The following is a 20,470-nucleotide window of genomic DNA, read 5'->3' as shown; positions in this document are numbered from 1 at the left end:
CGTCTCAGCAAGACAGTTTGGGGCTGGGGAGGAGCGGAGGGTCTCAGGCAACTTGGCAGGCATGGGGGCTCGGATATGTGGGAGGGTTAAGTCACTATTAGGGTCACAGAAGCTCTCGCATCCCTCAGCGAGACTCGGGGTATTGGTACTTTGGTGAGCAAGGCCGAAGCCTCGGGCCACATCGCAAACCCTGCCCTGCGGGGCGGGGCCTGTAGGTTCCGCCTTCCACCGCGGCTCCGCCTATAGCCGGGGGCCGTCGCTCGAGGTGCGCGGGACTCGGCCTACCTCAACCAATGGGAAGACGAGAATTCGTCGTGTTGGGCGTGGCTGGAAAGATTGGCAGGCGAGGCCCCGCCTCGGCGCCTCTGTCCCGGGTGAAGTGTGCTGGAAGGGGCGCCCCGGCCCCAGACTCAATCGCTGTCATGGCTGCACGGTCTGTCACTCTCGGCATCGACCTGGGCACCACGTCTGTGAAGGCGGCCCTGGTGGAGGCCGCGCGCGGCGACCCTTCCGGGTTCGTGGTACTGGCGAGCTGTGCCCGGCCTGCGCGGGCCGAGACGGCGGCCCAGAGCGCGGCGGCGGGGCCCCAGGTGAGGCAGTGCCCTGGAGCCTCGCCGCCTCCAGGAGCCTCCAGACACCCTCTTCCTCCTCAAAGAAGTCTCCCTGACTGCTCCAGCCTGCCTGATCTCTGCCTGCCCGCTGCAACTCCCTCGATCCGATAGATCTCCTCCTAGGAGCTTTCCCACCTGCTGGCACCGATCTCCCCACTCTCTGGCCTTCTTTGGGAGCCTTGACCTTGGCGCTATATCCCCGTGCTCTCTGCCCTCCACTTTCTGTATCCTGACCTGCAGGAAATTGCTCTCCTGCATATGGAGCGATCTCAGGCCGCCTTCTCATTCTTGCGGCTCTCTGCTCCTCACATCTGCAGGTGTCCTCAAATTCAGGATTCAACTTGTTCCCTAGGGCGGTGTCTGGGTTTTCCTTGAGAAATCAGACGCAAAATCCAGCGTAACCTGCCCCTCTCTCATCCCGCAGGAGTGGATTGTGGGTGGAGGAACTCAAACACTTGGACAGCAAAAGTCCCCTGGCCCCAAGGGCTGAGACGCCTTGGAAGAAAGACGTCAGGACGGATAGACATTGAGAGATACCTCAATTAAAATGTTAGAAAAAGGTCAGATTGATAATTCTACACGAAACTAGTGTTTTGTGAAAGCTACAAGATAGAAATGGAGAATTTCACCACAGTGGGCTCAATTGCAAGTTGTGGGTTCAGAAAGGATGTCAATCCTCAGAGATGGATTCCATTAATTCCCTGAGAAAGGTAGCTCTATGTTCAGTTCATTGATAATAGAAATTAATATCAAGGAACTTTCTGTGTATCTTCATGACTTTTTTTTCCTGGATCGGATCTCAGCTTGTTCTTATAATTGAAATAGATGACCTCTATGGCCCCTTCCAGCCACAGACCTCGATTTTCTGAACCAAACCCCACTCCCAGTAGCTTTGTTTTTCACAAGCTCTTGCCACATACCTGGACTCAGTCCTTTAGGGTTCAGAGTCCATCTTGCTCAGAAGCATTTCAGAGGATAAAGATTTCAGGAGCACTTCTCATTTTCATAGAGCCTTTCAAAATTAGTTTCGTTGGGGCATCAGGACATTTTAGAATGATTATCTCACTTCATGGAGCATGAAGTGGAGGCAAAGTCAGCTCTGACCCTGTGGGGGTAAGCAGCAGAGCTGGGATTACAGGGGTGGGTTTTAGGCAGAGCCCTTTTCTCTTGAAATAGGGCCACTTCTTGAAAACTACTTTCCCCACTTGCCCCAGTGTCCAGCACAGTGTTCTGTGTTTACAGGCACGCTCAGTGCTCCACCACTGCCTAAGGAGGGGTTTAGGGGAGGCCAGTAATAGCCCCCCTTGCATCCTCCACATGTGTGTTGTGCTCCGGGACAACAGCCTTGTTGTAATTTCCCCTATAGCAGGATTTCTTCACCTTGGCACTGTTGATATTTGGAGGTTGGATGATTCTTTGTTGTGGGCTGCCGTCCTGTGCGTTGTAGGATGTTCAGCAACATCCCTGGCCTCTAACCCACTGCATGCCAGTAGAACCCTCCTCCCCAGCTGAGACACCCAAAAATGTCTCCATATTGCCAAATGCCCCCTAGGGGACAAAAATCACCCCTGGGGTAAGCACTACTGATATATAGAAACACCTGGTGGCTCTGTTCTTTCCTCATGTCCATATTTCTCACTCTTTAGAAGCATTGTGTACTCCACAGTCAAGTTTGGCAGCTATGTGGAAGGTCAGACTTTCAGCTCTTTGCAGCTTTAAAATATCAAGATTTTTGAGGGAAGCTCTGTGACCCTTTCTGTGTTATGAATTTTACCTCTCTGAGCCTCAGTTTCCCCATCTGTAAAAAGGGGTGTGGGGGAGGAGGGTTGAACGAGTTCCTAAATTCTTTTTTCAAATCTGAATTTCTAGCGTTTGATCTGAATGTAGACCACTTGATATTCTGAATCAAGGAATGGGGGCAGCGCCTTTCCTGTGACACTGTGGGTGTATCCATTGTCTGTCCAAGAATTGCTCCCCCATCACACTCACCACTAAAACTCCCCACACACTGAGTGCCTCCTTGTCTTCACTCCCTTCTGGCCTGTTTCACTCCCCCACTGTCCTTACCTACACAGCTCACCCACCCTAGGTCCATTTTAAACAGTCCTGCATTCATGTTCCATCTGGGTTCATGGCACGTGGGAACTCTTTAAACCAGCACTGTCCAGTGGAAATGTGAGCCACACGTGTAATTTTCAACTTCCTGGTAGCCATATCAAAAAACAGTAAAAAGGAACCGTAAAATTAATTTTCATTGCTTATTTTTTTAACCCAATGGATCCAAACATATCATTTCCATATGTAATAATCAATATAGAATTATGATTATGAGATATTGTGCTTTTTTTTCGTACTAAATCTGAAATCTGGTCTGTAGATTTCAATTCAGACTAGCTGTGTGTAGCTGATGACTGGCGTGTTGGACAGGGCAGGTGTAAACAAATGCCTCTTCCCTGCTTCCTTCTTCCTTTGCCCGCTGTCTTATTTCTTCCCTCCTGGGGGATCGATCATGCATAGCCATGCATCTCCTCTCTGCCCCATCTTTTACTGCCCGCTCAGTTCTACTGTAGTCTCTCCTGCATAAAGAGTCTTGTTAGGATGTAGGGTTGCCTCCTCAACAAAATGCTCTGTGCTCCCTCTCCTCTCCTTCCCCAACCCTACCCCTCCTCACCTTTCTTCTTTCTACTCCTTCCATCATGTTTGTTTGGAGCCAAGAACTGCCACAGCCCAAGGCCAGCAGGCTGACAAACGAAGGGTTAACTCCAAGGAGGGGGGTGCCTGCACTGCCCCCGGAACAAATGCAAGCCCTCAGGGCATTCGGGAAATGTTTGCCAGATGGATGAACTGAAGCAAACACTAGGGCTGGTCCTCAGGTGCTTTAGTCCGAGAAGCCTTTCTTGCCTACACCTATCCTGCTGGCTTCCTCCCTGCTGGGTTCCATCCTTCTTCTACCCCAGTGCTCCATGTGCCTTGCCAAAGACCTTTGCCTTATTTCTCCTTGCAGCATGGTCTCGTGTTTTCCTGTCCTGCTGGACAGTAAGCACCTGCAGGGCAGGGCAGTGCTTTTCTCAGCTCAGACTCTTCCACAGAAGGAGGCAGAGCCCGGGCCATTGGCTGAACTTAACCCACAGTGGCGCCTCATCTGTGAATGGGAGAAGTGGGACCTCGCCCACCACATTCCTACTCCAGGCCCCACTGGAGGCGGTGGAGAACCCTCAGGCCCACATCCCCTCCCTGGGGCCCCTCAGCAGGTCCTAGAAGTGCCCTCGGTGGAATTAGGTGGGCAGCCACCACCCAGGAAGCCCCTGACGCCTCTGCCCTCCTTCCCCTGCCTGTGTGTGTACCTCTGTCCAACGTATCCTGTTCTGTTTCCAGGGGCAGGAGCAGGATGTGAGGAGAATCATCCAGGCCCTCCACGAGTGCCTTGCTGCCCTTCCCCGGCAGCAGCTCTGCAAGGTCTGTGGCATCGGAGTGTCAGGACAGATGCACGGAGTCATGTTCTGGAAAACAGGCCAAGGTATGCTGAGCTTGGGGGTGATCACGTGCTGTTAACAGTCACCCTGTGATCTCAGGTGGCCTCGGCCTGCAGCGGCTTGAAGCAGGATTTTGGTTCCCCTGGCCAGAGACTGAAGTCAGGCTGTAGCAGTGAGAGTGCTGAATCCCAGCCACTAGACCACCAGGGACCAGCGGCCAGTGATAAGGCTCTAGCCCATCGGCTTTGTAGAAATGAATTTCCACAAAGAGACAGAAAGTAGTGAAACAAGTAAAGTGTTTATTAGGAGGAAAAAGGGTACGTGTGGATAGACACACAGGCAGGCTCAGAGGGACAGAGGCTCTCAGAGGCTCACGCCCTCGTGGTAGTTTGAATCACTTATATGGGGCATTTCTTTTGAGTTTCCCTTGGCCAATCATCTTGCTTTGCCTGGCTCTCAGTCCGTATTTGGTTTATCTCAGGGTCCTCCTCTGTGTGTGTGCACATCTCTTAGCCGAGATGGATTCTAGCAAAGAGGCCTATGGGTAGGTTGACGTCACCTACTATGGAGTGGCACCCCTTCCCTTTTTGACCCCCGAGGAGCCTTTCTGTGCATGTGTAGTTGGGAAGGGCTCCTTGATCTCGAGAATGAGGAATACGTGGTCTCTTTATCTTTTATCTGGGCAGCCCTCAACTCTTCTTCGCTCCGCTATTACCTTCATCTTGGAGTATCTGTCGGCAGGGGACAGACTCCAGCTGCTCAGCCTGGGGCCCATCTATCTCCTGCCTCACCTGGAACCAGAAAAGGGCTGCCAAGGGCTCTCTGTGAAGGGTCAGGTTATTCTGCTGCCTCTTGCATTTTGTGTACATCCTGTCCTGTTCAAAGGATGTAATGAAGTGAACTGTCCACTCACACATTATTCATGAACAGGGAGAGGGAGAAGAGTGAGTTCTCTCTGATTCTCTGTTGGATTCAGTGGAGTGGATTTTCCACAGCCTTCTCTTTCTTTGTGCCAGTGTCTTGGAGCATCAGTGCCAACAACCAAGAGATTAGTGTAGCTGTAGATTCCAAGACGCAGAGGAAACTCTTCTGAATTTAGGCATAGTTTTTGTTGTTTAACATAATCACAGATATTTGTGATTTTTCAATTCCAGGGCACATCCTTTTCATGGGCACAGGTGCTAAGCATCATTTAGTTGGTCGTCTTCTTTCAGGAGGTCTGCCACAGTGCAGAGGTGGGTGGCCTGTTCTGTTTAGCCTCTAGGAGGAGTATTAAGCCAGCAAAACAGCAGTGAGCACTTTGCATGCCAGGTGCTGAGCTAAGTATGTTACCTGTGTGATCTCATTGAATTTTCCCAACACCCTTATGACGTAGGTTACATTACTCTCCCATGAGACCCGGAGGTTCAGAGAGGATAAAATAATATGCTCAGGGTCATGTGGCAGTAAGTAGCAACTCCAGCTTTTCTCTTTTTTAATTAATTAATTAATTTTTATTTTTGGCTGCGTTGGGTCTTTGTTGCTGCGTGTGGGCTTTCTCTGGTTGCGGCGAGCAGGGACTTCTCTTGTTGCGGAGCACGGGCTCCAGTAGTTGCAGCACGCAGGCTCAGTAGTTGTGGCTCGCGGGCTTAGTTACTCCGCAGCATGTGGGATCTTCCCAGAGCAGGGCTTGAACCCGTGTCCCCTGCATTGGCAGGCAGATTCTTAACCACTGCGCCACCAAGGAAGTCCCGTGACTCCAGCTTTTGAACTCAAGTCTGTCTGACTTCAGACACTGAACTTTGAAAGTCTCCCGGGAGGACCAGAGTCACAGGAGGACACACTAGCTCAATGAAGGGAGGAATTTCCCAACAGAATGTCCAAGGAAGGATTAGGCTCTTGTAGGAAGTTGTGAGCTCCTGTTATGGCAAGTGTTAAAAAAAAATTTTTTTTTAATTATAGAAAGTTCGACATAGACATAAAAATAGGGAGAACAGCCTTATGAACTGACACATACCCATCACCCAGGTTCAAAACTATCAACTTTTTACTGCAGGTGTTTTAAGCATAGTATGGATGGCTACTTTGCGGGGTGGAGGCTGTAGTTAAGGAGGTTGGACATTGGATTCACCCCTCCTCTGCCTAGAGAATCAGTGATTCTGATTCCCCTGGGCCAAGTGAGTGGTGACTTGCCTCTCGGTGGCTTGACAGGGGTCTGGTGGTGCATCCTTTGATCAGTCCCCAGGGGGGGCCTGGGTGACTGCAGAAGCCCACCCAGGCTCTCCCCCTCCTCCTTTCCCTTTGTCTGCCTGTCGTCAGGCCAGCTGGGACCACGGGAGCTGCTCGGCTCCAATTACTAGCAGGAGCCAGAGGCCAGTTCTGGTGTTAGAGCTGACCTCTCAGGGGGAGTCTAGGTTGTAAAAGTTTTTAAACTCCTTAATTTTGCATTAACGAGAATAAACGTCCTTTTAATACTAAAACCCTTCCCAAAGAGGACAGCAGAGATCTAATGATTGTGCTCTGGTCACACGCCTTCCTTTCTGCCCGTCTCCTGGACTCTGTAACGACCACGCAAACCATCGCCCACATCGGTGGAGAGAGCTGCTTAATATTTCATGGAGCCCACCTGCATGCCTTCTTGTTTTGGTTTCTGTTTCTGGGAAGGAGGAGAGCCACTGTTTGACGATGATACCTGCTTAGCAGAGTGAGTGAAATCATATTTGAGATCAAGTCGTTCTGCTTTTAATAGCGGCTGTAATTCAGTTTGGTTTCGGGACCTACAATATATGAGGCTCTGTGCTGGGCCCCGCGGGAGACATAGAAACGGGATGCAGCCCTCGTCTTCCAGGGCTCGCTCAAGGCAATCAACACAGACAGGCACCAGTAACCTGAGCGGAGAGCTAAGTGCTTCCACAAGGGCGCCAACTGGAGGAGAAGAGAGGGAGTGACTAGTGTCCTCTGAGAGGCCTGTGGTTACACCAGTTTCCACATTCCATTTTCAGGCTCAGTAATAGCAGGAGAGAAGTGGGGATCATAAAATCAAGCTAAAAGGCCAGCAGCAGACAGGGAGAAATTATTCACTACTATATAGTAGACAAAGGACGAATATGGGTGAATATAAAGAACAAATAACAAAGAAAGGACCAATGGCCCTGTGGAAAAATGGGCAGAGGAAACCAACAGGCAATTCCTAGAAGAGGAAATACAAATAGCTAATAAGCATATGAAAAGATGCTCAGTGTCATTAGGAATTAGGAAAATGCAGATGAAAACAACAACGAGAAATCATTTTCCACCCACTGGATTGTAAAAAAGCAGTTTGAGAATGTCAAGAGTTGGCAAAGGGGGTGGAAAACTGGTTTTTTAAAATACCACTCCTGGTAGTATATATTAGCTTGGCCGTTCCGGAGGGCAGTTTGGCAGGGTGTTAAAAATAAGAGAGTTATAGCAACTACAGGAAGAAAACTTCCAACTGAACTACTATGAAACCCATTTGCTAATTGCGGGGGGTGAGGATAAAGCTTTTAAATTATACACTGTAAAAATAAGAGTTACTATGACTCAGTGGCCCTACTACTTAAAATCTGTTCAGGAAAAGGACTTTAACATGTATATGCAAACGAGGCATAATCATGGTCACTCATGACATCCTTGTTTATTGTAGTGAAAACTGTGACGTTTACCCATGGGGGAGTGGTTAAATAAATGTTGGTACCCCACGCTGTAGAATGGTATGCAGTAGTTGAAAAGAATCAGGTGCGTTCACATGTTCTAACGTGGAAAGAATTCCAGGACATGTTGCTGGATCATAAAAACAACCACTAGAAAAATACATACAGTAGAGTACTGTTTGTTTTTAAAAAACAGACAAAACCAAAATAGAATAAAACCCAGCCCAAATCAACCAAACCAAAGAGAGTATGCTGTGTGAGTATGAAAACCCAACAACGAGACTTCCCTGGCGGCCCAGTGGTTAAGACTCCGCGCTTCCAGTGCAGGAGGTGCAGGTTCGATCCCTGGTCAGGGAACTAAGATCCCACATGCTGCGCAGCCAAAAAATAAAGAAAAGCAAAAAAACTCTACGAGCGCTAACAGTGACAGGAAGGGGGCTGGGACTCTGATGGGGATGGTCAAACAGGCCTTTTGCTTTACCTGTAATAATTGAACATTTTATATTGAGAATGCATTCACTTATCATTTGTATAATTAAAAATTTTTTAAATTATTATTATTATTATTATTTGCCAAAAAAGAAGAAGAAAATGAGAGAAAGAACATCCATCAGGCCAGATTCTGGAACAGACTGTCTGGACTTGAATCCTGCCTCTACCACTTGGTAGCTATGTGATCTTTGACAAGATTTTTAAAGCTTCTCTGAGCTTCATATGTCTTATGTGAAAATGGGGATAAATATCACACCTATGTTGTAAGGCTAATATGTAGATTAAAAAAATTAATATTTTTAAAGTGCTTTGAACAATACCTGGTACATAGTAAGAACTCCGTATTTATTTTATAACACAAACAAAATAAAGATGATAGTCCTAAAAGTAAAAAGAAGAAAAAGGGTCAAAAGAGTTTTGGAAGCAGATAAAAGGGTTGAAAAAAAAGCCGCAGATGTCCAGCTTTAGGGCTGAGATAAGAATCCCAGCTTTAGGCAGAAACGTAGTTGTGAGGGTGGACCATCCCATCCCCAGCTTACTCCCCCTTCCTGGGTGAAACTTAGTAAGCTTCAGGTGCATATATCTGTGACCGCTTCCCTGCTCTTCTTCTTTTTTTTTTAAAATGATTTTTATTGGCGTATAGTTGATTTACAATGTGTTAGTTTCTGCTGTACAGCAAAGTGAATCAGTTATACATATACATATATCCAGTCTTTTTTAGATGCTTTTCCCATATAGGTCATTACAGAGGGATTGAGTAGAGTCCCCTGTGCTATACAGTAGGTCCTTTCTTTCCTTTCTTTCTTTCTTTTTTTTTTTAAGGCCGCGCCTTGGGGCCTGTGGAATCTTACTTCCCTGACCAGGGATTGAACTGGACCCTCAGCAGTGAAAGCACTGAGTCCTAACCACTGGACCGCCAGGTCCTTATTAGTTAGGTCCTTATTAATTATCTATTTTATACATAGCATTGTGTATATCTCAATCCCAATCTCCCAGTTTATCTCTCCCCTACCCCATTCCCCCCTGGTAACCATCAGTTTGTTTTCTACATCTGTGACTCTATTTCTGTTTTGTAAATAAGTTCATTTGTACCTCTTTTTTTTTTTTTTTTTTTTAGATTCCACATATAAGTGATATCATATGATATCACTTGCCTTTCTCTGTCTGCCTTACTTCACTCAGGATGACAATCTCTAGGTCCATCCACTCCCTGCTCTTCTGGGTACTGGCCAGACCCCCTGGGTGTGAGTGAAGCGTTGTCATGGGTGATAAAGTCTGTCCTATAACCTCATTAGCAGAGTAGTCTCAAGGACATGCTGGTGCCGGTCTGTTGCTCTTTTCTCCATTTTTGGTCATCTCCTTCGTTCCAGGCTGTGAATGGACAAAGGCAGGGGCTGACCCTGTGTTCGAGCCCAGAGCCGTGAGCCACCTGGTAACGTGGCAGGATGGCCGGTGTGGCAGCAAGTTCCTGGCTTCTCTGCCCCGGCCAGAGTCTCATCTCAGTGTGGCCACGGGGTTTGGCTGTGCAACCATCTTCTGGCTTTTGAAGAATAGGTACGGACACCTGTTCTTTGAATTGGGTGATGGATTTGCAGGGGAACGAGAGTGGCTAGGGAGCTGTACCTCTAGCTGGTCAGCATCACTCCACGTGCTGGATTGTCCCTCAGTGAATGCGGCCCAGCACAGGGTATAGTCACAAGACTTAGACTTGGTCTACCACTGCTTCATTTTGCAGAGGGCTCTTATTGGTTATCTGACTCTCACCTAGAGGGGGAAAGAAGAGACCCGAGAGGGCAAGGGACTTGCCAAGGATCACATGATGGGTTCACGGTGGGATCAGGGCTGCTGAGAACGGCTGATGTCCTGCTTTCCCAGGCACGGTGTGTCCTCCTGTGAGCACCCTCCCCTAGGGCTGACTCTGGCCAGCTTGGCTTGGAGGGGTTGGGAGGTTCAGCTACTGGGGATCCACAGCCTGTGGGGTTCTGGCTGCTACTCAGCTCTGCCATGTCTAGTCCACACTGCCCACAGTTAGGTGCAGCACATGCTTTCAAGTCAATATTGAACCACGTCGAATTGCTTGGGGTATGACAAACAGCCCAGAGTTCCTGAAGTCCTACGATGCAGCTGGTACTACCCATGACTACGTGGCTGCCATGCTGTGTGGCTTGACAAGACCCCTGATGTCCGACCAGAATGCCGCTAGCTGGGGATATTTCAACACCAGGAGCCAGAGCTGGAACTTGGAGATGTGAGTATAACCACGCAGGCTGGCTTGAGGCTGAAGGGCAGAATCTCTAAAGCGGGAGCTTCAGTGGGGTTTTCCCAGCTGGGAATAACGGGCCAAGAATCAGGTTCCAACACCGTCCAGCCTGTTCCAGTCCCTGGGCATGGGTGGGTCTGACCGTAAGTGACGTTCTTGGGGAGGGGCGCCACCCACCACGCCATGCTGCCTGCTCCTCCACTGTTGCCCAGACCTAGGGTGGGCTCCCCAGTTCTTTCTGTGCCCTGAGCCAGCCCGTAGATTCCAAAGAACAACTTTCATTCTTTAACGTATTTTATTTTATTTTATTTTTTTAACTTTTTATTTTATATTGGAATATAGTTGATTAACAATGTTGTGTTAGTTTCAGGTGGACAGCAACGTGATTCAGTTATGCATATACATGTATCTATTCTTTTTCAAATTCTTTTCCCATTTAGGTTGTTACATAATATTGAGCAGAGTTCCCTGTGCTATACAGTAGGTCCTTGTGGGTTATCCATTTTAAATATAGCCGTGTGTACCTGTCAATCCCAAATTCCCTAACTATCTCTCTCCCCTACCCTAATGTATTTTAAAATAGGGTTAAGAAATGGAGGTAGTAGGCTTAAGGGATGCCTTTTAAGTTCCCTTTAAACAATCATTTGCCTTTTCAGGTCCAGAAGTCCAGTGCCCTATAAGTTCACTGCCTTCAGGGCCCAAATTCTGAGCTCTGTAGTAAAACAAAAAGCACCTGGTAGTTCAGGTAAAGGACTTTCCAGCATGTTTTATAAAATTGGCAGCCCCGTGTTCACTAACCGCGAGTGATGGATGCATTTGGTATTCAGGAGACTGATGGGCTTGACTTTGGTTTGGCCTGTGCTAACCAGCTGTGACTTTGCTCTAAAACTCCAGCTTCCTCCCTTTGCACAGTGTTTGCTCTCCCTTCAAACGCAGGAGGCTGGGTGCCGATGAAATCTGCTTCTTATCCAGTCCTTTCTGACCACCTCTGCTCAAACTGGTTGCGTTCTTCTCCAAAAGGCCCATCCCAAGCTCTTGAAAGCCAGGGTTCACTCTTTAAATAACTCAAAGCTTTTCCTCATGGTTTAAAAAAAGCCAAAGAGGCCCTCTGTGAAAACACTGGATTCTGCCCTCTCTCCTTGAATGTGTATCCTATTGCGCTTTCCGTTGCTGAGTTTCCTGGAAACAACAGAAAACCAAGCACCAGGTAGATACGCTGTCCACTTTTGGTTTGCAGACTGAGGGACGCAGGCTTTCCCGTCCACCTGCTCCCGGATGTCACCGAGCCTGGCAACGTGGCAGGCAGAACTTCCCAGGCCTGGTTTGAGATCCCAAAGGGGACACAGGTGGGCGTGGCCTTGGGGGATTTGCAGGCCTCTGTCTATTCCTGTATGGCCCAAAGGACAGACGCAGGTAAGTCTGTCTTTGGTTCTCTCCTCAGACTTCTACTGGGGCCTCCTAAGCCCCAGCTCTGTGCCAGGGTCTGAGGGGCACACATAGCCAGCAGTCGCAGCGTCCTCTTGACCATTATTCTACAAACATGAAAAACACCATCATCCCTGCAGGTGCAGCCCCTGCCCCGGGAACTTACAATTCAGCAGGGCAATTTCTGTCCTGACCACAGTCTGTGCCTTTCTTCTCTAGAGGCAGGTGAGGGAAATGACTCTCTCTAGTTGGCTGGTTTCTATGTGTCTCCATGACCAAGAAAATAGATTATTATTCAATAGATTAGGGTTTTTGTTATTGTGTGTTTGTCAATGAAAGTTCCTCGGATCTGAGTAGAAGCGCAGACTTCCCTGTATTCCATGTAAGAGAGTCACAGTGAAGGGGAGACAGCAATCCAGGGCAGGGGCTGGCAAAGTTTTCCTGTAAAGGGCCAGATTGTAAATATTTTAAGCTTTGTGGGCCATTTTGTTTCTATCATAACTACTTAACAGCTGTTGGGGCAGGAAAGCAGCCACAGCCAATGCATAAGTGAGTAGGTGTAGCTGTGTTCCAATAAAACTTTACTTATAGAGGCTGAAATGTGAATTTCATAAAATTTTCATGTGTCATGAAATATTCTTCTCCTTTTCATTTCTTTTCAACCTTTTAAAAAGGTAAGAACATGCTACTGGGATTGTAAAATGGTGCAGTCCCTTTGGAAAACAGACTAGCGGTTCTTCAAAAGTTAAACATGGAATTACCATGGGACCCAGCCATTCCACTCCTATGTGTACACGCAAGAGAATTGAAAACACATGTCTGCACAAAAAACTTGTACACAAATGTTCCTAGCAGCCTTATTCATAATAGCCAAAATGTAGAAACAACCCAAATGCCCATCGACTGATAAATGGATTTTAAAAATGCGGGGTATCCACAGAGCTAAAATGCTATAACATGTGAATGAAAGTGAAAGGCCACATAGTGTATTATTCCATTCCTGTGAAATGTCCAGAATAGGCAAATCCATAGAGACAGAAAGCAGATTCATGGTTGTCTAGGGCTGGGACATGGGGTTGATTGCTAACCAGTATGGGATTTCTTTCTGGAGTGGTGAAAATGTCCTAAAATTAGATCTCAGTGATGTTTGTACAACTCTGTGAATATACTAAAAAGCACAGAACTGTACACTTTAAAAGCGTGCATTTTATGGTGAATTTTTTGAATTACATCTCAATAAAGCTATCATTAAAAAAAAAAATGTAAAAGCCTTTCTTAGCTCCTGGGCCATACAAAAACAGATGGCAGGCTGGATATGGCCTGGGGGCTGTCGTTTGCCCCTCCTGGGGCTGGGGTAGACTTTGGGTCTGCCTGCCCGAGCAGGGTGATTGCAGGCTGTGTGTTTCATTTGATCCTCAGGGCAGCCTGGCTGAGTGGGCCCACTTTGAGAGCCCCGCCTTGTTATCAAGGGGAACAGAGAAGTCATTCATCTTACTCGGATTTTCTTTGGCATCACATCTTTTTTTCCTCCATCAGTTAGAACTATTACAATTTAACACTGAGTTTAAAAACTCTAACCAGCACTATCCTCTGAAGCAGTAGTTTATTCCTATTTTATTACATTCTTAAAAAATAAAATTTCAAGTGACTTTTTGTTTTGTTTTGTTTTTGGTAGTAATTCCTCTTAATTCAAGATTAGGTGAGAGGGAAAGGTGAGATTCTGCCACTTTAAAAAAAATTTTTATTGGAGTATAGTTGATTTACAATGTTGTGTTAGTTTCAGGTGTATAACAAAGTGAATCTGTTATACATATACATATATCCAGATTCTGCCACTTTTGTTTGCGCAAATATGTGATAAACTTTTTTAAGGTCAAAAAACCCGACTTTTTCTCCTGAATTTTCTCCCTGAGCCCTTGTCATCATCCAAAATGAGGGGGATGATGCCTTTCTCATGGGGCAGTTGTCGTGATGCACTGGGATGGTGCCTGTAAAGAGCCTGGCTCTTTCCGCCTACCTGGTAGTCTTCAAATCTTAGGCTGTTCCCTCCACAGAGAACTGTCATGTGCCTGGATATAAATGTCCTTTCTAGATGGTGAGTGAGGGGCTGGTCAAATGGGAAGAAGCTAAGATTTAGGCTCCGTCTTCACTGAGCTGGTTGTAGTCTCTGGTTCTAGACTGGGGCTGCTGGCTTGTGCTCAGCTGTGCGGTGTCCATGGGCAAGGCTGGTCGGCCCCCTTCATTGACCCTTCCCCCCGAGGGGATAGGTGGAGGGCATGATGCTTCTGGTTTATCGTCATGGTGAAAGGCTTGATGTGGCAGGAAGTCAAGGTTATTGACTTTCTGAGACTTGTTTTCACTCTCCTTGCCTCTGCCTCCCAGTAGGTAGGATAGTTGGATGCTGACCTCAGTTAGTTTAGCCCCAACAGACTGAGAGGAACAGGCTTTCTGGCCAGATCTCGTGAGAAATGGAGGAGAGACTCCTGGGACAGTCTGTAGGCTCTGGCCTCCATCTAGAGGAGAAAAATCATCCCCTCTGTTCTAGGTCTGGGAGCATCCCCCCTGCTGGTGGAGGGAGGTTGAGAAGCACACCTTGGAAATGAGAAGGAGGTGGTACCCACCAAAAATGAATGAAACCTCCCAAAGAATAAAACACTTGGGCTGAGGTCTGACTCTCTGTGAATAGTAGCTTATTGCTGTGTAACAAATCACTTCAATACTTAGTAGCCTAAAACAGCAAACACTTATGATCTCACACAGTTTCTGAGAGTCAGGAGTCTAGGCGTGGCTGGATGGTCTGGCTCACGGTCCCTTGTGAGATTGCAATCACACTGTCAGTCTGTCAGTCTGCAGCTGGGACTGCAGTCATCCGAAGCCTTGACTGGGCTGGAGGATCCACTTCTCAGCTCACTCATGTGGCTCTTGGCAGGAGGCCTCAGCTCCTTGTAGGTGTTGGAGGACGGAGGGAATGAAAAGTACCCACCGAACTGAGAATGCATCTTGAGACTGAAAAATGAGGCAGGTAGCTCCATATAATCAACGGGTCAGTTTATTTTAGGGTAACTTACAGAGTGGGATCAGACAGACAATGATCTGGAAGCATTGGCAGCTGCATTCTGCACCACCAAGGGGCCTTTGGGACAGTTTTATAGTTAACCAAGGATGTGAGGGTGGGTGCCTGGAAACAGGACATGCACTCCTAAGTTAAGATGATTGAATGGGTAACTAGTCTCATGGGCTCTGGGAATACATCAGCAAAAGTCAGCATAGTTTGGGAACTAACAGAGCATAGAGGCCACCTGGCCCTGACCGTTGTTAAACAATATCTACTAACTACAAAGCCCTTGACGACAGAGAAGTGATTCACCAGCTAGTACAGTCCTGGGTAGGGTCAGCGGAAGGACAGGGGGGACCGTACGGGCCCAAGATGGGGTCAGTTATGCCAGCAACCATCCAGTGGGCCTCTCCATAGGGCTGCTCACGACGTGGTGCCTGCCTCCCCCGGAGCAAGTGATCAAGACGGAAGCTGCAGTGCCCTTTTATGACCTGGTCTCCAGAGTCACACACTGTCACTTCTGCTTTACTCTCTTCATTAGAAGCCAGTCACTGAGTCCAGCCCACACTCAGGGGAGGAGAATTAGGCTCTGCCTCCTGAAAGGAGGAGTATCCAGGAATTTGTGGCACACTCTCCCCCGACCCTGTTGTGACTTGGGGCCTCTGAGTTAGCCCAACAGGCCTAACCTCTGCTTTCTTTGGACCCCATCCAGTTCTCAACATCAGCACCTCGGTGCAGCTGGTAGCCTCCATGCCTTCAGGATTCCAGCCAGCGCAGACTCCAGACCCTGCAGCTCCAGTCGCCTACTTCCCGTACTTTGACAGGACCTACCTGGCGGTGGCAGCATCACTCAATGGGGGCAACGTGCTGGCCATGTTCGTCCACATGCTGGTCCAGTGGATGGCGGATCTAGGTAAGGGTGGCCCACACAGTGGTGTGTTCTCTGCTTGTCCTTTCTACATGGCAGTGTCCTGGTGCTGAATGTGCTGTAAGTTTCTAGATTCTTGTCTCAGAGCCAGCCAGATTCTAGCACATTCCCTCTGTCCTTAGGGATCTGAGCTTGTAGCCTTCTTTCATCTTCTGAGCTGCCATCACCTACTCTCTTTTTTGAGGCGCACCTTCTCCCCTAACCTTGACTGTGGAGTATCCTAATAGTCTCCTGGCTCTCCCTGGCCCCGCTATTACTTTCTCTGTCAGTAACCTTGCATTTGAGGTTTGCCTTCTGATGGCTGCAGACAGCGGGGAATAAAATGATCAAACATGAATGAGTGAAAAGACTGGTAGCACTTATTCCTGGCAAGTAGCACCTCTCCTCCTTTCTTGGAAGGGTCCCTGGAAACTCTGATATCTTCCTGCTCTCTTCAGGGTGGAATTGATCAGGCCTTCCTCTGCTCTGTATTAACAGAGAAAAATGTAACCTCTTTCTTCCAGGAGAGGTTCCCTTTCTAAGTACTTATGGTAGAAATGAAATTTCTGGCCAGCTGTCTAGAAACAGGGAAATCATGCTCATCAGATGCATGGGTCACTTGTAGGAGCTCAAAATCAGGTCATTCCAGGAAACATCCAACAGAATAACCAGGTGGGGCACAGGCCACGGGGAGCATCTGGGAAGTTCATACTGGTCGTGCAGACAGGTGTTGCTGACCCACGTCGGTCCTTCCAGGCTGGCTGGGGGTGTCAGGATTGCGGGTAAGTTCTGCCCCCTTGGCTGGGAATCCCTCAGGGATGCTCCACTTAAAGAACAGAACTTTGATCTTGTTTTGCCTTGCATCAAGAAAGGTTTTAAAGATGCAGAACCAGTCATCAGAGCCTTCAGGCAAGCCCTTTACTCAGCTACTGCTTTAACTGGGTCGAGTCTGTCACCTGTTTACTGAGTTGGCTGGTGTTTCTCTTTAAACAGAAGTGACTGTTTTGCTCACCCCTGAAAGAGTAGGTAACACTTAATTTTTCTCTAAGCTTTTCAAAAAGAAAAGTCTTTTGCATTTTCATGGTTCTTATTTTGATGAAACAGAGGGTACTTTGAAGGCTAGCAGTTTATATAACTTAACCTCCTATGGAATGTCTACATTGTTTCATTTGATTGAAAAAAAATATATTTTTTTCTTTCTCATTCCTGAGGGTGTATAGTTGAGTTTGTATAAGTTAAATGTGCTGATGTTGAGACTCCGTGGGGACTTTTGGCCATACATTGGAAATACTCGTGGAGTTTTAAAAACAATGTTGATGTCCTAGTTTCACCCCTAGAAAAGCTGATTATTTGGCTTGGGGAAGAGGAGTGGGGCCTGAGCACGGCATTTTATAAAAGTTCCTCAGGTGATTCTGATGCTCTCAAGTGTTGGTAAGCACTGATCTAGAACCTTCTACTCAAAAAGCGTGGTCCTCAGGCCAGCTGAACTGGCTTCCTCTGGGAGCTGATGACAAATGCAGCATCTCAGGCCCCACCCCAGGCACACTGAATCAGAAACTGTGTTTTAATAAGATCCCTGAGTGATTCACATGCATATTCAACTCTGAGCTCTGGTCTACACTGGTTGTTCGTAACCTCTGCCGAGGGGCAGGCTGGGCTGTGATCACCACTGTGGTCCTGGGATGCCTGTGACACTAATAACAGGTGTGATGATACTTATTGATCAGTGTATGCATTTGGTCCACTTAGGACCAAGAGTCCCACAGCTGCGGGATGGTTAGGACCCACAGCAGTGCTTACGAGATCTCTCCCTGAAGGTTGGGCTGGGGTCTGCGGTGAGAAAGCTGGCTGGGGTCTGGAGCAGAACACAGCTAGCCAGAATATCTGAGTCCTGAGCTGGGAAGCAGCCAGCCACAGTGAGGAGAGGCAGCAAGTCAACCTATCCTTGCCCCCTGGGAACTCTATAGCCTGCAGCGAGGGGGTGCACGAACTCACACAGGCCTTCTCTGTTCCCGGCAGGCCTGGAGGTTGAAGAATCCACTGTGTACTCACGCATGATCCAGGCTGCTGCACAGCAGAGAGACACCTGCCTAACCATCACTCCAACAGTGCTGGGCGAGAGGCACCTGCCAGACCAGCTGGCTTCAGTGACCAGCATCTCCTCCTCTGACCTCTCCCTGGGGCACGTGACCCGGGCCCTGTGCAGAGGCATCGTTCAGAACCTGCACTCAATGCTTCCTTTTCAGCAGCTCCAAGAGTGGGGCGTGGAGCGGGTGATCGGCAGTGGGAGTGCGCTATCCAGGAACGAGGTGCTGAAGCAGGAGGTGCAGAGGGCTTTCCCTTTCCCAGTGTCCTATGGGCAGGATGTAGACGCAGCTGTAGGGGCCGCTCTGGTTATGCTCCAGAGAAACCTTAACCAGCAGGAGTATTAGCACACTCATTGGCCAAAGGACTGTTGCAAAGTTGATCTAATTAACGTTCCCCTCCTTATCTTGGGATCATGCTTTTCCTGGACAGCTCTGTGGGCAGTTTTAAGCAATGCTTGTTCTCAGGACATCATTTTGACCAAGGACCAGTCTTCAGGGCACACTCTAATAATGCAGCCAGGAGTCATCAACCAGATCCCAAATCAGTGCCTTCTGAAAGAGACTCACCTGAGAGCTGGTTGCAAATGTAAATGTGGGAGAGAGAGAGAGAAAGGGAAAGATGGGTCACATGTACTGTTGGAAGAGTCTTCCCTACTGGATTGTACCACGTGACCCTGAGGCCCCTTTCCCAATCTCGTTCTTCTCTGGCCACAGCCGGCTAGCTGGGGCAGGAGGCGACCCAAGGACAGTGATGCAGGCTGGCTGAGATGAAGATGCAGGTATCTGTGCTGGCCTTCTTGCCATGTACCTCCCCTCCAAGGAGAGCCTGCTTGGTGCTGCCATGGTTCCTCACAACACAGCTGGCTTGAAGGCACAGAACAGAGAAGAAAACGTGGATGGCATGACCAACCAAGGGGACAGATGCTGCATAACGCCACCGTTCAGGCATGTTGTTCCCAAGAGTCTGACCAGACACCAGCAAGACTCTTTTCCAAGAGTGTGTCTGTGCAGCCGTGTGTTTTTGCCCCTGTGCATCCCTGGGAAGCCTTCCAAGGGAAGGGATGCAGCTGCACATGCTCCTGTTAGAGAGAAAGCAGAGAGAATCCCTTGTCCCAAATGCCCCAGCTCTTCTTTCTCTTGGTGTGGGCCTTGCTGGCCCGCCATGTGTGCCTGGCTCGCAGAAACATCCCACTTGAGTCGGCATCTCTGCAGGGATCCCAGAGCATCTTAAACCTTCCCGTGGTTGGTAGGATGACCATGGAATGGCTTCCAGGAGAGGGCCACCATCGCTGTGTCTACTTCCACACTCCCAAGGGTGATCCCAGGTGCCTGACTCTGAGGCACCTGGGCGACTGTGAGTTTGGGAAGCAGTCATGTCTCTTTGTAAATGCCACTTTATGTGATTGTCTGAAACTCTTAATCTGCCTGGCTGTGCTGATTGAATTTCAGATACTAAAGTTCATTCCTCCAGAGCCTTGTCCCTTTAGTAAAACACACCTCTCTGCGTTGGGAAGACTATAAATCTGGCACTGCCGCGGAGCTGGGTTTGGGAGGTTGGACATAGCTCTGGGGATCATTTGTAGGTTGTCCTTGCAGAAGCCCTGCCTGCCCCATGGTTCTGCTGGGACAAGCAGCTGCAGATCACTCAGGAACATCATGTAATTGTTCTCTCGGCCAGAATGAGTTGACACCATCATTTTGAGAGAGAAGTCACCTCGGGATGGGCCAAAGGATAGCAGAGAGCCCTGTCCATCAGGAGGAGCTGGCCCTCCGACGTCAGGGAGGCAGCCTGTCTTGCATTCCCAGGATGCTGTGGGTGGAGTCTAAATGTAAATTAGGAGCTGGATAGGTATCCTGCAAAGCACCATAACTCTCTGTCCCCTTTCCGCGTGTCCACTCTACCTCTGAGGGCTAAGCCTCACACAGTCCAAGCTTGCCAGCTGGTAGTCCTGTTGTCATTTCTATTGCACTTGGCCTGGAGCCTCTGCAGGGGTTTGAGTACAGCTGCCAGGGCCTCATTTCTCCAGCCTGAAGTCATAAACCACTCGTTGCTTCTGCTCTCACTCTCAGGAGTTACCATCCTGATCCTCAGATGAGGAACTGGGTCATTAGGTCTGTTTGCCAATATCCTGATCTTAAGCACATGGTAGGCTGGCACTTTCCCTCCTGATTTGCTTTGGCCAGTAAAACGTCAACAGAAGTTTGTCACTTCCAGGCAGAAGTCCTTTGGAGCCAATGTGAGATTTGCCACACTCTGTTCCCTTTGCTGTAAGTGACCTGGGGTGTCCCAGAGAGGAGGCTCTGCTGCCCTGGGTCCCACATGAGGGCAATGTGGTGTAGAGCCCTCACCAAACAGTGAGTGACTCATAGTGTGGCCGAGAAATAAACCTTTGATGTTTGATGCTACTGAGATTTGGGAGCTGTTTGTTACCACAGGATAACTTAGTTCATCCTGACCGCTACAGCCATGGTAGACACTGCCTGAGAAGTCCCAGCATAGACCCAGGTGA

At 48.5% G+C, this 20,470-nt stretch overlaps 1 protein-coding gene across 1 annotated transcript; it reads left to right on the top strand.

The window, feature by feature from the left end:
• The first annotated feature begins 22 nt into the window (after positions 1-22).
• Positions 23-20,366, top strand: SHPK (sedoheptulokinase). The gene is made up of 7 exons (XM_082370704.1): positions 23-590; positions 3,987-4,128; positions 9,597-9,780; positions 10,322-10,474; positions 11,724-11,899; positions 15,679-15,879; positions 17,893-20,366. Exons 1-7 carry the CDS (start codon positions 294-296, stop codon positions 18,303-18,305), a joined length of 1,566 nt encoding a protein of 521 aa, XP_082226830.1. The 5' UTR covers positions 23-293; the 3' UTR covers positions 18,306-20,366.
• Positions 20,367-20,470: the final 104 nt, after the last annotated feature.

This window comes from Balaenoptera borealis (assembly GCF_965194805.1).
Source record: "Balaenoptera borealis genome assembly, chromosome: 20".
NCBI classification, from domain to species: domain Eukaryota; kingdom Metazoa; phylum Chordata; class Mammalia; order Artiodactyla; family Balaenopteridae; genus Balaenoptera; species Balaenoptera borealis.
Note: the sequence above shows the minus strand (reverse complement) of the source record. Positions and strands in the feature narration are given on the sequence as shown.